Source organism: Aricia agestis, chromosome 5, assembly GCF_905147365.1.
Source record: "Aricia agestis chromosome 5, ilAriAges1.1, whole genome shotgun sequence".
Classification (NCBI taxonomy): domain Eukaryota; kingdom Metazoa; phylum Arthropoda; class Insecta; order Lepidoptera; family Lycaenidae; genus Aricia; species Aricia agestis.
This window is the reverse complement of record NC_056410.1, coordinates 1,718,896-1,736,431: the sequence shown is the minus strand read 5'-3', so window position 1 is coordinate 1,736,431 and position 17,536 is coordinate 1,718,896. Positions and strand designations below refer to the sequence as shown.

General features: G+C 38.6%; 1 protein-coding gene across 3 annotated transcripts in view; it reads left to right on the top strand.

Annotated features, from left to right (window-relative positions):
* The window catches only part of LOC121727402 (putative fatty acyl-CoA reductase CG5065), a 47,288-nt gene that overhangs the window by 19,654 nt on the left and 10,098 nt on the right, over positions 1-17,536 (top strand). For 2 of the 3 annotated variants that reach the window (XM_042115237.1, XM_042115238.1), the window contains 5 exons: positions 8,794-9,001; positions 13,845-14,002; positions 14,987-15,077; positions 15,743-15,888; positions 16,708-16,817. In XM_042115237.1, coding sequence (XP_041971171.1) covers positions 8,804-9,001; positions 13,845-14,002; positions 14,987-15,077; positions 15,743-15,888; positions 16,708-16,817 — 703 coding nt within the window. In that variant the 5' untranslated portion in view covers positions 8,794-8,803. Of the gene's footprint in view, positions 1-8,788; positions 9,002-13,844; positions 14,003-14,986; positions 15,078-15,742; positions 15,889-16,707; positions 16,818-17,536 lie in introns of all 3 variants that reach the window. The other variant, XM_042115239.1, reaches the window with a different exon arrangement.

The following is a 17,536-nucleotide window of genomic DNA, read 5'->3' as shown; positions in this document are numbered from 1 at the left end:
TTCCCCACAAGAGGATGCCGTAAGACATTATGCTATGAAAGTAGCTAATCGTAAAAAAATCGTAATAGTAGAAATCGCGCGGTCTCTACATCAGAGATTTCACGATTTTTTTTAACAGCATATGCTGCAGAACTAAGCTTATCTGCCAGTTTCGCAATATGTGGACCCCATTGTAACTTACAATCCAGCGTTATACCTAGGAATACGGTGGTGTCTACTAAATTCATTTTCTCATCATTTAATAGTACATTGGTTTGTACTTGCCTAACATTTGGCAAGATAAATTTTAAACATTTGGTTTTATTAGAGTTCAAAAGTAAATTATTAGCATTAAACCAATGTACTATTTTTGAGAGAGCACTATTTACCTCGTCATAATTAAATTGTCGCCTCTTCACATTAAAAATTAGTGAAGTGTCATCAGCAAAAAGTACTATCTCATGCTTATCTTTAACAAGATAAGGTAAATCATTTATATAGATGAGAAAAAGAAAAGGCCCTAAAATGGACCCTTGTGGCACGCCTAGTTTTATTTTGGTTCCATTAGACCTTATGGAGTTAACTTCCACCCTCTGCGTTCTATTTGTAAGGTAAGATTTTAGAAGTTTAAGTGCCGTGCCCCTTACACCATAATGGTGTAGTTTTCTTATTAGAGTATCATACTCCACACAGTCAAATGCTTTAGAGAGATCGCAGAAAATACCAAGTGCATCCTGCGACTCCTCCCAAGCTTCAAAAATACTATACGGAAGACTAATGCCTGCATATGTTGTAGACCGACCTTTAGTAAAACTAAATTGATTATTATGTAATAAATTATTTGAGTTAAAATGAGCAAGTAATTGAGCTAGAATTATTTTTTCAAAGATTTTACTTAAAGTCGGCAATATGGATATTGGTCTATTGTTGGCTGGGTCTGATTTGTTCCCAGCTTTAAATAGAGGCATCACCTTGCTGTGCTTCATTAAGTCTAGGAACACACCACTTTTGATACAATTATCAAAAACTAAAGCTAGGTAAGGGGCAATGATGTCAATAACTGATTTTATAATTTTTGTGGACATACCCCAGAGATCAGTGGTACTTTTAATATTGATTTATTTGAAAGTCTTGATAATATCTCTGGAGTCAATATCTCTAAAAATAAAATCGACATCACATTCCTTGACATGTTCTCTAAGTATTTTTTCTGCAACTGTAGGTGATGAATTTAAGTTCTTTGTAGTTGAGATTGGAATGTCTGCAAAAAACTTCTCAAAGACTGTCGCAACCTCAAGATCAGAATTTTTTTTTTATCATTAATTAAAAGTTCAAATTTAGAGTTACGACAGGCGACTTTTCCAGTCTCATCCGCAATTATTTTCCAGGTGGTTTTTACTTTATTTTTAGAGTCTCTAATTTTCTCTTTAATTTGAAGTGCTTTCCCTGCTTGACAGGCCTTTTTAAAAGTTTTTGAGTATTTCTTGACGTACAATTTAAAAGCTTCACTCCGGTTTATAGTTTTCTCGTTATACAAATCATATAATTTTTGTCTACTTACAATAATACCTGCAGTTGCCCATTTTTTGAAATTATTTCTTTTATTATTCAAACTGACCGTTTTAGAAGTAAATACAGCGTTATATTGCTGATTTACTCTATTGAATATATTGTTAAACGCTTTATCTGGATCATTTGATACATTCAACTTTTCAAAACTTGATAATAATTTACTTCTAAATTTCTCAATACGTTTTGTATTTATAGGTATATATTCAATTTTTTCTTTTAAATTAGTATCACAATTTATATTAAATGAAGCTAACTGTCCACAGTGATCAAAGCTTAATACATTAATTATTTCCTTCCTTTAAGGAGTTATGTTGGTGAAAATATTATCTATGCAAGTCGCAGTTGTATCACAAATTCTTGTCGGCTCGTTGAATAAATTAATAAGGTTATACGATTTGAACAATGATGTGAATCTAACAGTGGTGGAGTTTAAGTCTAGTAAATTAATATTGAAATCACCACATACTATAACCTTTTTGTTAGATGCACACACTTTTGTTAACACTTGCTCCATTATTTGTTCAAAAGAATCATATGAGCCGGATGGAGGTCTGTATACGCTTACAATAATAAGGTGGCTCAGCTCGATACAGGCTAACTCAGCAATTCGTTCAGTTGACAGTCTAACAATATCCTTACGTTCTTTAAATTTAAGTTTTTTCTTAATCAATATTAAGGAGCCACCCCTAATAGCATTCTCTCGACTGAACGAACTTGCTAGCTGATGATCAGAAAAATTAAATGACAATTCATAATTTTTTGACAAAATAAAAGACATTTAGATAACTAAAAAAAAACCGGCCAAGTGCGTATCAGGCCACGCGCAATATAGGGTTCCGTAGTAACGCTAGTTTTTGATAATTTTTCACCATCTCAGTAACATTTAAAGGAATTTTAACGAAAAATTCCTTTATACTTTTCATACATTTTGTTTATGTCATCGACTATTACTAAATAACTTGTTAAGTCTTCTTAGCCGTGAGTGTTTTCCTTTTAAATTCAGCATCTTTGCTACTCCCGTGAATATTTTCACATTTCCATAAGACACATCCACAGTAGAATGGGGGGGCGGGGCACCGGACTCTAACGTATTTTTCCACTGTAGAACTTCATATTTCACAAATGTACCCCGGCAGAGGCAAGGTTGTACTCCTTTTTATATGTGCTGGTATTTAAATCCCGAGTAGACACTGCGTTGGCCCAGGATTGGTAAGCCTCCTGCTTCCGGCGAGAAGTTTTTTTGGGGGATGAACCAAACCAGGGACGAAATCTGCCGCCAGTTGGCACGACAGAGGTCGGAATGAAAAGTTCCATCCCCTGCATCACCACATCGGCAACAGAGTTGGCAGTGTTGTCGGGATCATCCGGCGAGAAGCACACGTGCCCCCAAGGATAGGATGCAAAAAACGACCGCATCATGGGATGCGGTCGTTTTTTGCATCCTATCCTGCTACTACCCAGTCTGCTGACTTGTAGTGCCACACACGACGGTATTTAACAGCACGCTGTCTTAACACCGTCGTAAGTGGCACAGAACTCCTAACAAGGCAATGATCCGATGAACTAAGTGGTGTGGTTACGGATATTTGGTAGCCGTCAGGATTTGAAGTCAGCAGGAGGTCCAACAAGGAAGGATTCTGACCATCCACATCTGGGATTCGCGTAGGCGTAGTAACCAGTTGTGTCAAGTCGTTCGCAAGTGCAAAGTTGCAGACAGATCTCCCCGCATGATCAGTTTTACTGGAATTGAGCCAGTCGGCGTGGTGGGCATTAAAGTCGCCAAGTATTATGATCTCTGCGGATGGGATCTGCCGCTGCACAAAATCTGAAGCAGCTTGCAGGTGCTCTAAGAGTCGGTCCGTCTCGGGGTCACCACTATGGGACCTATATAGGCACGCATAGACGCGACGGTGGTCGTCGCAATCTATGCGGAGCCATAAGTTTGACAGGTCCATGACCTCAAGATTGCTGAGGCGGCGAGAGCTGATATCATCTCTGATATACACACACACTCCAGCTTTGGGTAGAAAGGAGTGCTCGAGATAATACCCTGGGTGGGAAAGGTATGATGTGTCACTCGGAGATGATATCTGCGTCTCGGTTAAAAAGAGCAAAGCCGGCTTTGCCGTCTCAAGGTGGTAATGGACGGCATTAAGGTTGGAGTGTAATCCCCTGATATTACAAAAGTCCATGTTTAATATCGAGGGGGGTGCCTTTGTGTGTTTGCTCTTGCCCCGAGCAGATTGGAGCGCAGTTTTGCCCTCCCCAGAATACGAGGGGCAGCCTGGACGTCCACGTTCAGTTCCAAGGGTTCCTGAGCATGGACGTCCAGAGAGGGATTCTCCAACGCAGTTGGTACCCTCCTGGGGTAACAAATTGTTTTTCAACTGCGGCATTTCTAGGGGATTCGGCCTCCGGTAAACTCACTCACTCAGCGAAACACAGCGCAAGCGCTGTTTCACGCCGGTTTTTTGTGAGGCCGTGGTATTTCTCCGGTCGAGCCGGCCCATTCGTGCCGAAGCATGGCTCTCCCACGGACTAAAATACATGTACACACTATACAATGTATAGTTAATGAATGTACATTTATAACGTGTTTTACATTACTAACAAATTCCTTTGAATGCTGAGATGATCAGCATTAATGTCTTCTTAGCCGTGATAGTTTTCCTTTTAAATTCAGCATATTTCTTACCCCCGTGAATTCTTTCACATTTCCAGAAGCAACCGTTTAGCTGGTAGAAGGGGGGACACTAGACTCTAACGATTTGTTCCACTTTAAAACTTCATATTTCACAAATGGATCCCTAAATCGGAAAATTGTCTTTGAATACTCATAACATTTTTAAAAAACCTATCCAACGACACTCCACACGGTGGGGTGGACGCGGAAAAAATAAATCACCCCCGCTTAATGTGTATCGAAGGTACCACAACAACAAATTAAAGGTTTTATATACTTACCATTTTGTCGGTTTGATTAAGATGTACATTCATGCCGAATTACAGCTTTGTAGGCCTTATAGTCTCTGAGAGAAACCGCGGACAGACAGACGGACAGACAGACGGATAGACAGATGGACAGACAGATGGACAGACAGATGGACAGACAGACGGACAGACAGACGGACAGACCGAAACTATAAGGGTTCCTTGTTGACTAACCGTAAAAAAGAGAAAAATAAATTATTTTCAAACAAAAAATTGGAACTGACTTCCTTGGCAAAAACAAAATTAATATTCTTATGAATAAACTAAAAAGTGTTACATAATTCTTATTTTATAAGTAGTGCCTTTTTAGGGTTCCGTACCCAAAGGGTAAAAACGGGACCCTATTACTAAAACTTCGATGTCTGTCTGTCTGTCTGTCTCCAGTCTATATCTCAAGAACGGCAACAGCTAGACATCTGTAATTTTTACAGATAGTGTATTTCCTTTGCCGCTGTAACAACAAATTCTAAAAAAAAATAATTTTCCGTTACAACAAACCTGATTTTTTGGCCTTTTTTGCTAGATATCAATAATGGCAACAGCTGGGCACTTGAAATGTTCACAAAATACTCAATTGTATTTAAACTTTTATAATTAATAATAAAATTAAAATAAAATAGATAAATAATCCCATACAAAAAAAAAACTATTTTAGCCTATTTTTGCTCTATAATGGTACGGAACCTCCGAGTTGTACACGAGTCAAACTCACACTTGGCCGATTTTTTCGATTGGACTAAGCCTAAACTATACTTATTACCTGTACTCAATCTTCATACATTTTAGAAGTCGGTAAGTAAGTTACGGTTCATTGGAATACTGAATATTGTTTTTACCGAGGAACTTCAATTATTTGTTTGAAAATTATTTATTCAAAGGCATATTTCAAATATTGTATACTTGATAGGTTTTTCTTCAACAGTTTAACTTCAGTTATTTTCAATTGCAGCATAACTATACTGAGCAAATTTCCTCACTGAGTCTAAAAAGTAAAAACTTTTGAGTTCTAACTCAAATTTATTTGGCGGCAGGTAAATAATTACTTACACTAACAGAATTTTATTTGTCGTATAGTAAATATTGCTTGTTATAATAATGGAATATTATGAAATTTAGACCCCTTTGCTTGTTCAATTAATAAAAAAAATCTCTACTTAACCCTTTTTGCTTCGAACCATTTGGAAAAAAATATATATTTATATATTTTTACTAGATTGAAAGATAAAACGTTTTTGTCGGTTGGTAACTTTTACCTGCTTCTAAATTTAGGTAAATTGTAACCAAACGCCACTTCTACGCTAAGTATACAGAAATACCTTTTTTTAATAAACCAATTAATAAAGGCATTAAAATACTTTAAAAATCCGTTGGATTTTTTAAAATATCTCTAATAGCTAATTTTCTACGATTTTTTAAAGAAAAAATGAATCTTTAAACGGCTCTCCTGTAAAAATAGCTATATGTCGCTTGGTAACTTTTGCCTTTCCACCGTCGATATGTTAAAATTTAACCTATTACGTAATAATGATATTTATTATCATATTGTTTGTATTTATAAATGAAATGAATAGTATATTTGCAGGTATGTTGTGACGATAGGGAAACAGTGTGGTCGATAAGACCTACAAAAGTACTTTATCTACCTCGTAGCCAGTCCGTAGGGCGTAGCGTAGTTCGTAGCGCGTAGCAACCTAAGACCACAGTTTATACTTAGGTCTTAGGTTGCTACTTTATACTATGATATTCTATTACAAAAAAGGACTCAAAGGACTCTATTGTAAAGTATGTACTAATAGATATATTATGCTATACTTATTAATTATTTGAGCTACAAAATATTAAAGAGTTTCAAAGTGAAGTACAAAAGTTTCAGCAAAATTTTACTGTACTTTTTTATTGTACTTAAGATACGTGCGTCACAGCCCACAGGGCGCAAGTATTATTCAAGGCTATGTCAATACGACTGTGAAAGCAACTCTCGCCCAAATAAATATACTCCATTAGCGTCCAATATAGTGGCAAGTAGTTTTATTTTGGGCGTGATGTAACGTCGCTCGTGCATAACAAAACTCTCGATACCTCAGGGCCTATTGCCTTCTTTTTAGATTTTTCTATTAGGTGGAAAATTAAAAAACGTGACAATGCAATGTTGTAAAATTAGTACAGTTACTGACGTAGATGGAGTTCTGTTATAGTGACGTATATTGCTTAGTTCATTCATTTATTTCAAATTGTGTTAACTGGGTTTTTAATGTGTAATATTGGCAGAATATATTAACCACTAGCTGTTGCCCGCGACTTCGTCCGCGTCAACATAGTATAATAACAAAGATGGATAGTCCGCTAACAAATATGAAAATAGTAAAATATAACCTCCTCCTTTTTGGAAGTCGGTTAAAAAGTAGCCTAAGTTACACCTTACTACATCAGCTATCTACCAAAAAAAGTCCCGGAAAATAGCTCCAGCCGTTTCAGAGATTAGCCGGAACAAACAGACAGACAGACATACAGACAAAAATTGTAAAAAATGTTGTTTTGGTGTAAGTATCGTATAAAGATTCATATGCATGTAGTAAAAAACGGTTCTCTCAATACTACAAACAGACACTCCAATTTTATTTATATGTATGTATGTATGTATATGTATGTATAGATGTATAGATGTATAGACGTATAGATTAGATATTCGTTATCGTGCACAAGTGTAGGCAAATTTATGCGGCAACTTCCAGAAACGTGTTTTCTTGTGGTCCCTCCAAAACTCCGTCGAAAGTTTCAGCAAAGCGTCTACCACTTTACTGAATTGACCGACTTGACTCCTTGACTGTTTTGACTTTTACCTAGACTTTGACTAGACTTTAGACTTGACGTTATAGTAAAACGATGATGAAAAATATTGTAGAAGACCCTTGTATGTGGCAAAGTACACCCCAGGTGTCAGTGCCAAAAGCAAAAAAAAAACAAATGTTTTCTCTTCGGAATTAAAAATGAAATTGATGGTCGAGAAACCATTTATCGTGAGGCCTTTACACCTTGATGATGGACGATTACAAGCAAATTTGAACATGTCGTCTACGAATTCCCACGAACCTATGATAATATTATACCGCCCCAAAGGGTCAGCATACGTGACCCCTCAAAATGTAGGTAACAAATAAAACGTACTGATTATATTCTCTTTGGTAACAATAATATTATGTATATAGCACAGATGTATAGGTATATGAGCGTGATCCATCTAAAGGCCTGCAGTTTCACCACTTTCTGATAAAGTGCTGAATAGGTTATTCACAACTTTTGTGTGCACCTATTTATTCGCGTGTTTTATGATATAGCGACATGATATATTGCTTGAAGTTTGTATTAATATAAACGAAACTAACATGCAACATTTGAATAGCCTAGTCATATTCTGACGGTCAGAAGAAGTAAACTATCAAACGAAAGCTTGGAAATTCTATGTTCTGCAAGTGGTTTATTTAATTGCTGAGTTAATATTTACGAATATGAATTATTTTTATGCTGAAATTGTTGATATATTATGAATAATCTTGTATAATATGCCGTATAAATCTCCTCGAAAACAAAAAAAGATGATTTTGAAAATTAGACCTTATTTCCAGTGACCCCCCGATCATAAAAACCGGCCAAGTGCGAGTTGGACTCGCCCATGAAGGGTTCCGCAGCAGCAACAAGGATTATTTCTATGAAATTAAAAGGTTTTTGATTTATTTTTATATTTCAGTTGATTTAATTAAAGTTAAATTAAGGTTTACCATTTATGACGTATAAAAAACTACTTACTAGATCTCGTTCAAATCAATTTTCGTTGGGAGTTTTTATAGTAATGTACATCATATATATTTTTTTTAATTATCATGCCCCTACTTTAGAAGTTAGAGGGGGGGGGGGACACATTTTACCACTTTGGAAGAGTCTCTATCGCAAACTATTCAGATTTAAAAAAATGATATTAGAAACCTCATTTTGATACCTACGAAAATTGGTTTGAACGAGATCTAGCCAGTAGTTTTTTTTATACGTCATAAATGGTAAACCTCAATTTAACTTCCATTAAATCAACTGATATATAAAAATAAATTTCATAGAAATAAACCTTATTGCTGCTGCGGAACCCTTCATGGGCGCGTCCAACTCGCACTTGGCCGGTTTTTACCTATCTCCAGTAACAAAAAAAATAAGCGTCGTTTTTTTAAGTTTTTTTTAATATTAATATTATATTGTTTTCAGGCTATCCAAGATGTCGGCGTCGATCGGAGTGTCGGAGTACTACGCGGACAAGTCCATCTTCATCACCGGAGCCACCGGCTTCATGGGCAAGGTCCTGGTGGAGAAGCTGCTGAGGAGCTGCCCCGACATCTCCAGGATCTACCTACTAATGAGACCCAAGAAGGGACAGAATATCGAGCAGAGATTGGACGACTTTATTAACTGTAGGGTGAGTTTAATGTTAAATACTATGTACATGTATGTCACGATGAAACCTATATGTAGTCCTTATTTATGAATCTATGAAACCTCATTTAGTACAAGTAGATTTGTTGCAGGAATTAGGGTAGAAGAAATATATAAAATACGTTGACCAAGAAACGCATTAATTACTTTTGGCTTGAACTGATAGGTAGATGGAAAACACCGAAAATATATTATTAGTAATTTTATAAAATGACGTAGCGATGCGTTAATCACAACTGAGCGCTGATTTCCATAAATGCTGGACAGGCTGGCTGTTTACAACTACTACATCCTGGGCATGTCTACTTGTTACTTCGATGGATGCTTTATGTAAAGTTCACAAAATCGGTCGAGCGGTTCTTCATTTATTATATTTTTTGTAACAAATGAATTAAATAAATGACGTATAATTTTGTTAGGGGATTTTGTGGTCAAATTGAAACTTTTTCAGATGGGGATTGTGCTGTAAAATTGAAACTTTTTTCAGGGTTGACAGCACGAGCAAGTTTCAAGTAGTACACAACTAGTTCCAAGTAGTACACAACTACACAATACACATACAGTAATACTACATTTTCATTGGCTCGAATAAACGGCGGTCGGTACAAAAATTTAAAGAAATGAACTGTGGATGTGAGCACTGCGGGGCTAAATTCATTTTCTTAAAATTGCAAAATGGTCACTCTGCTTGCAATTCATGTCTAAAGATCATCAAGGCTTTATAGGAACGTGGCGAAAAAAGGAAATAATGCTGCCATCATACAAAAACGTCATTTTATGACAGTTCTCCTTTACGTGCAGCGCCCCCGCTCACGTTCTTAAAAAGCCTTGTCGATCTGTAGTTTTGTACTAATTTGACATTTGTCAGTTTGACAGTTTTGACAATTCATTTGCTGAATTGATTGAGAGGAATTGCTAAATGCGACCATTTTAGCCTTGCTAAGCAGTTACAACGTTGCGTTGTTGTAACTAATTGTAATAATGTTATGTTAATTGAAGTCAATCTTAATGATAACAATCAAAATAATCCAGATCCATGCTAATATGAACGTGTGTCTATTACCTCTTTATGCTTAAACCGTAGGAGAAGAACATATAAAAGTTTAAACAAATATGAGTTTTTATCATGGTTTTTAGCATAGAAACTAGAAATTTCTTCAACGAAGAAAGTTGCGGGCGATATCTATATTCTACTTTGAGTATAACATAAAATTTAAATAAAACATAGAAACGTAGACGTTAGCCGTTAGGTAACCTCTGTTGACGACCTCTGTGGCTCAGTGGTGAGCGCGTTGGTAGCTCAAGCCGGGGGTCGCGGGTTCGAATCCCGCCGACGGAACAAAAAAAGTTTTTAATGTTCCCGGGTCTGGATGTGTATTAAATATAAAAAAATAAATAAATAAATAAATAATCATTTAATTCAGGCAATAGACCCATAAAATAACATAATTTAAGTTAAAAATAAAAGAAATAAATAAAATAAAATAAAAGTTAAAAAGTGATAAAATTAAAATACATCTAAAATGTTAAAAACTAAAATTATCACTTTTGGTTACTGCCACGATGCACCGAAAGCCAGTAGGCTGGGATCGAGTTTTCCGGGCACCCGTCACACACAGAAAGGATCTCATTGTTTGCAGAACGGATGCGAGACCAAAATGCTGCGACACGCGCCCTGATAATTGCGAAATAGTCCGGGATTCCGGCGTCGGCGAACATGCCCGAAGCACTACAGTACTTTGGCAGTCTCATCAGGGTACGGTATGCATTATTGTACTGAACTCTGATACTGCTTCTCGTGGCTTTGGAGCAGTTGAGCCAAAGCTGACACGTATAGAAGCATTGACAGTATGCTCTAAAGAGCGTCAGCTTTGCCCCAACGCTACAGCGCGCAAAACGCCGTGCAAGCATGTTACACCGTACAGCCAGTGCCCGTCTTTCGCGTACTACATCCTCATTATCTGAGAGATCCTCGGTTAAGATGTGCCCCAGGTACCTGAATTGCTCGACCCTTTCTACCTCTTGTCCGTCTAAGCTAACCGATGGGACCCTCTGCGGGCCCTTTCCAGCCTGAAATACCATCATTTGCGTCTTAGCTACATTGTACTTAAGACCATGTCTTATAGCATAGTCCTCGCAAATGCTTAGCAACCGCCTTAGCCCCTTGATTGAGGGGCTCAGAAGCACCATATCGTCAGCATAACTTAGGTTGTTAACGGGCGTGGCACCTATGTGACAACCTATTCGAGTGCTCCTGAGCTCCTCAATCAGGTCGTTAACATACAGGCTAAATAGGTCCGGAGAGGTTAACCCCCCTTGGCGCACCCCACACTCTAATATAAAGTCATTAGAGGTTGCGTCGCCCCATTTTACAAAGTTAGTTTGGTTTTCGTACCAGTATCTCAACAGACTCACAGTTTTTGATGGAACATTTGACTTCAGCAGCTTTCGCCATAGTACAGTATAGTTTACCAGATCGAAAGCGCGACTAAGGTCGAAAAAGCAAGCATAGACGGATGTGTTACGTTTTTTATAATATAAAACTGTCGACTTAAGGGCAAAGATTGCCGAGTCAGTTGAGAGACCGGGACGAAAACCAAACTGCGCGTCATCAATTTTAGCACTCCTATTTACATTAGGGTAAATCAGCCTTTCTAAAATCTTCCCAATGATAGTTCCTAGTGATATAGGTCGATAATTTTTAGGGTTTGAAGGGTCACCTGTTCTGGTTTTCGGGATAGGAACCACCATAGTCCTCATTAAATTTTTCGGCAGGTAACCTATGTTGACGCAGATTGTAAAAAGATCTGTCAACATAGGGATTATCTTATCACTTGCGTATAGGACGTGTTCTAGGCTTAGTCCATCAAAACCTGGAGATTTGCCTTTTTTCATTTTAAAGATCACCTTAGCAACGTCGTCAGAATTGAAGCCAGAGAAACATTCTTCGTCATTTTTAGCAACCGGTGTAGTATCCCCTACGTCATCAGAAACAGGCAATGGGTCTACCTTGAAGTGGTGAGCAAACAAATCAGCTATTTCAGATGGATTCTGAACGTCATTGATACTTACTGGTCTGCTTTGTACATAATTTAGGCGTTTAGTCGATTTCCAGAATTTGGAAAAGTTACCGGCTGAGTGCTGAGATGCCATAATATCCATCTTTATCTGTTCTTCATTGTTTTGGCACCATTTCAATTTATTTTTGAAAATCTTCCGGCTACTAGTCATATTATCATAGAGTGGCCCAGACTGAGGCCTCCCATTCCAAAGCCAACAGTTAAAAGCATGCCGTGCCTTTTGATGGAGTTCACGAACATGGTGGTTCCACCCTATAACCTTCTTACCCTTGAACGGTGCATCGCGGCGTATTCTACTCTGTCTGGCAGCATCTTGTAGGCATTTTACAATACTATCATAAAATTCATCAAGCACATAAATATGTTTTTTACAAATAAATAAATTACTAACATTACAGATTACACAGTTTAAAATATGACTAGAATTAGATAACAGGTTCAAATTACTTAAATTATCACAGCAAAGTTTTTTATACTTATTGATCTCATCAGCAGTTTTATTGCCCCAGTAGACACCAGACAGAGGATTGTTAGCCTGAGAATCTTCAATTTTCTGTGTTAGTTTGCACAGTTTAAGCTTGACAAGTAAAGGGACGTGATCAGACCAATACACTCCATACTCGATATTAGCAGAAATTACTATCTCACGCGCTGCCGCCGTCACAATGCAATGGTCTAGCCACCTCTTGGCCCCACTTCCATCATTTATATGTGTAAAGGAGTCTGGCGGCAGCAGTTCCGTGTCGACACATACAAGTGAGTGATCAGCACAGAAAGCCGATAACTCAAGGCCAAACCTACTGTCACCATGGGCATTAAAGTCCCCCAACACGAACACAGCCTCAATATCACTGTCACTTATGATCGCTTCAATACCACCTAAACAATTAATGAAGTCCGCCAGGCTCTCCTCGGTTCCTTCGTCATATGGTAAGTAGGCACTGATGATGAGCAGGTGACGATTGTCCAGCTTGATTCGTATGGCTGCTAATCTATAAAATATGTGTATGATATAATAAAAATCTTAAATATATGTATAGTATAAAAGTATTAAATATATTTCCGTTGTCTGGTACCTGTAACACAAGTCCTTTAGGTACTTAGCACGGGGCCAGACTGACGTGATGTGAAGCGTCCATATCCCTCCCTTTATCGTTATTTTTCATTGTGTTGCCATGTTAACAAAGCGAGCTGTTACGTAGTTTCACATTATTATCACAATAAGGCACCATTCCCAAGGAGTTACAGGTTTCCTAAAGATTAGCTTTAGTGATTGCGTTTCAAAATACCTCGTAAAGATAAACAAGAAGTTAAAATATTAGCAATCCACTCACCTCACTGGTATAATATAACAGCTGTCGATAGTGTTCGACGACGATCGATAGACGATATTATGGGCATTCTCATTCGAATGACGATCGAAATTTATTCATTTGTATGACTGCCACTCTTAACCAAGACGGTGTGAAAATCGTGCCATAGCGTACCTGACGTTCAGTAAACATGACTGATAGTGTAAAACACACTAGGCCGAAAATACGCGGCCGAAGTTCGACATGATTACACCTGCAAATTGCAATGTATTTTAAATTATGGATGGCACACCATGCCGTAATTACGTCGCGTTTACGTTATACGCATTTACGTAATCATGCCGAACTTCGGCCGCGTATTTTCGGCCTAGTGTGTATAGACACATACTGTTCAATATTCTGAAAAACTCTGTTAAAAGTTTATTATTTTCAGATCTTCGACAAACTTCAAGTGAACTCGCCGAAATGCTTCAAGAAGCTCCACCTCATAGCTGGAGACGTGCTGAAGGAGGACCTGGGCATCTCCATCGAGGACTGGGACCTGCTGCAGAAGGAAGTCAACATTGTGTTCCACTGCGCCGCGTGTGTCAGGTAAATAAAGTTGAGCAAACAAACAATAAAGGCTCTTTTCCTGTCAAGTGTGTTATAGCCCGAACCGGATGCTCTTTAGCCAAGACTTTTTCTTTATCGCTTCCTTACAAAATTACAATTGATCAAAATGTATGGAATTGACATAAGCGTTCGTTAATATGACGTTGACGTTCGACTCGTCTAATGTCAATACATTTTGATTGGCGATTCTATAAAGAAGCTATAAAGAAATCGTCTTGGCTACAGGTTCTGGTCCACATGCAAGTTGCCCGCATCCTATCATTTCATAGATGTATTTCCAGTTATGCAACACGCGTGCGGCCAGATTAAGCATGACGTTGTCATCCGCATGCGGACCACATCAGCGCGCGGGCGATTACACATTACAGGAAATGTGTCCAATATTAAAGTGTCCAATAACTCATAAAAACATAAATCCAGCCCTGCATAATAGTCGTAAACATAATTAACTATATTGTTATTTTAAGCATATAGATTATTGCCTCAGTTTATATCTTTATCTACTCGCATCACATCAATTAACAATGTCGTGAAAGTACAAAGTAATAAATCAAACAGATTTCGGATTTGAGCGATTATACTTTCGATATTAACGAGTGTGTGTAAATTTTATTGAACCATGTTAAACTTTTGGGCAAACTCCGACATAAGTAGTAAGTATTCAAAATATTATGTTGCTTCAACTTCGGCTCTCCCCGCGTTCCACTTGACGTTAAAAACAATCAAAACGCTCAAAATAGGAGGCACTTGGAGCGTTTTGATCATGTTTAACGTAAAGTGGAACGCGGGGCTTAAGTTTAAATTTTCAAGTATGCTTGATGGTCTTGACGATAACCAATTAATTATTAGTTTCGGGTTTTTTATTAACCAATGTAGGTAGGTAAATACATTATCTAAAACTATTGATCAATCATCATACACATGAATTAGTATTCAATTAAAATTTCTTGTAATTTGTTTCAGGTTTGACATGTTCATAAAAGATGCAGTGGATCTCAACATGGTGGGCACTCTGAGGGCACTGAAGCTGGCGGAGGGTATGAAGAATTTGGAGGTGACTTTCAGTTTCTTACGCCTCTTATAGTCCACTGACGCTGCGAACTGCGAAACAACGGCGAACCGATTTACTGTCTCATCCGCCACACGGCAGTGCGTTATATTGCATCTCGCTCTATTACAGTTTCGCAGTTGTTTCGCGTTTCGCAGCGTCGCGTCGGTGTACTAGAGGCGTTAATCGTTATACTGGATTTTAGTCACGATTATGTTATAATCTTTCGTGAATATGACATTAAGTTTTTTTTTTTTTATGAAAGAAGGGGGCAAACGTGCAAACGGGTCACCTGATGGAAAGCAACTTCCGTCGCCCATGGACACTCAGCATCAGAAGAGCTGCAGGTGCGTTGCCGGCCTTTTAAGAGGGAATAGGGTAATAGGTGAGGGTAGGGAATAGGGGAGGATAGGGAAGGGAATTGGGCCTCCGGTAAACTCACTCACTCGGCGAAACACAGCGCAAGCGCTGTTTCACGCCGGTTTTCTGTGAGAACGTGGTATTTCTCCGGTCGAGCCAGCCCATTCGTGCCGAAGCATGGCTCTCCCACGTATAGAAGTATGTTTTGGTAACGATTTGAGTGTTTAGAACCTACTGACCAAAACCTACATATTGCCCAAATTAAAATATTTAAAAGAACTATTCAATAAATATTATACTTTTTTTTTCAGGCGTTCGTCCACGTGTCTACAGCTTACTGCCGCTGCGAGCTGGAGTCGCTGGACGAGAAGCTGTACCCGTTCAAGCACGACCCCCACAAGGTCATGGACATGGTGGAGTGGATGGACCACAACACCCTGGCGCGCCTCGAGAAGGAGTAAGTGATGGGGACTACTGCAACGCCAGCCTTGCTCTTAGATACAGTGATGGGGCAAGACCAGAATTTGATGTGGGCAAGATATATTTTGCGAGGCCCCCTGATGGATGACGCAAGGGGACGGTTTTTGTTAAGAGAAAGATTTTTTTGATAAGTACTAAAACTTTTATTTATAAAAAATTGAGTAACAAAACTCGTAAATTGTCCCAAGGGCCTATCGTCCCTCGGACCACGAGGCCGTGGGGGCCGTGGGCGGTGGCCCATGTCGCCCGCACTTACTCCGATTCTGCTTGGATATTATCTCAAGGATCCTGAGGGCTAATATTTTGTCGAATCTAAGTTTAAGTACTCGCAATCTGTCGTTTTTTTTTATGAAATAAGGGGGCAAACGAGCAAACGGGTCACCTGATGGAAAGCAACTTCCGTCTCCCATGGACACTCGCAGCATCAGAAGAGCTGACGGGGAAGGTAGGGAAGGGAATAGGGGAGGGTAGGGAAAGGAATAGGGTAGGGGATTGGGCCTCCGGTAAACTCACTCACTCGGTGAAACACAGCGCAAGCGCTGTTTCACGCCGGCTTTCTGTAAGAACGTGGTATTTCTCCGGTCGAGCCGGCCCATTCGTGCCGAAGTATGGCTCTCCCACGTATAAATGTACTCCCGCGTATGAGTAAGGAGACTTCCTAAGGTAGATTAATGTGAGTCGAGAGAACGAAAGAAAGAAATAATATGTTTAAAAATAGAATGGTTGCACTATTCTTTACTCAAACATTTACACGCAGTCTTCTACGTCCACTAATTATTTGTAATATCTTTTCTAGATTGATTCACCCGCAACCGAACACGTACGCCTACACCAAGTCCCTGACGGAAGACCTGGTGGCGCAGTACGCCCACAAGTTTCCCATCGCCATCGCAAGACCGTCCATTGGTGAGTTGAGACGAGTCAGGGTGTTTAGTCGCCGTTCAGAATGTATGACATTACATGAGTGATGAATCGTCAATTCCATACATTTTTTAATCAGTGTGCGCTACTATTTTCTATTGACATGATCATGGCGGATTAGGCTGTATACACGTTTCCCGTATTCGATTTCCGAATTCGTTTTCTGTATTTGGAAATCCGAATGCATGGAATCAGTAGAAAATATATTAACTGGCGCACATGTTCGCTTTTTACGAACGAAACGTATGCCGCACGTACGTTTCAAATGTAAGCCGGTGCGTTTGCGCTTGAAAAAAACGAATGCGCTAGTCTCAAAATCGTAATTACACATTAGGAAATCGCAAACGGAAAATGTGCGTAGGTGTAGGACTATAGGTTATAGTTTGAGTACGGATTCATTGTATGATTAGTCAGATACAGGTTTTGACTATGAGCCTTGTTTTTGATATTCGTTTTCATTTATACAAGGATATTGTAAATTAGATGTTGCCCTGAATTTCGTTGCGCGTTTTTAACATTATGATTTGTGTGTGACTAGTACATTTTATACCGTGATAAAAAGAATAAGAATAAGAATACTTTTATTTCCAGCATCACACGAAACATCATAATAATTAAACAGTATTCAATGGTACAGTTATTATGATCTAGTTACATTTATTACAATGCTGTGTGATGCCAAAAATTGGCCCCAGCTCAGCAAA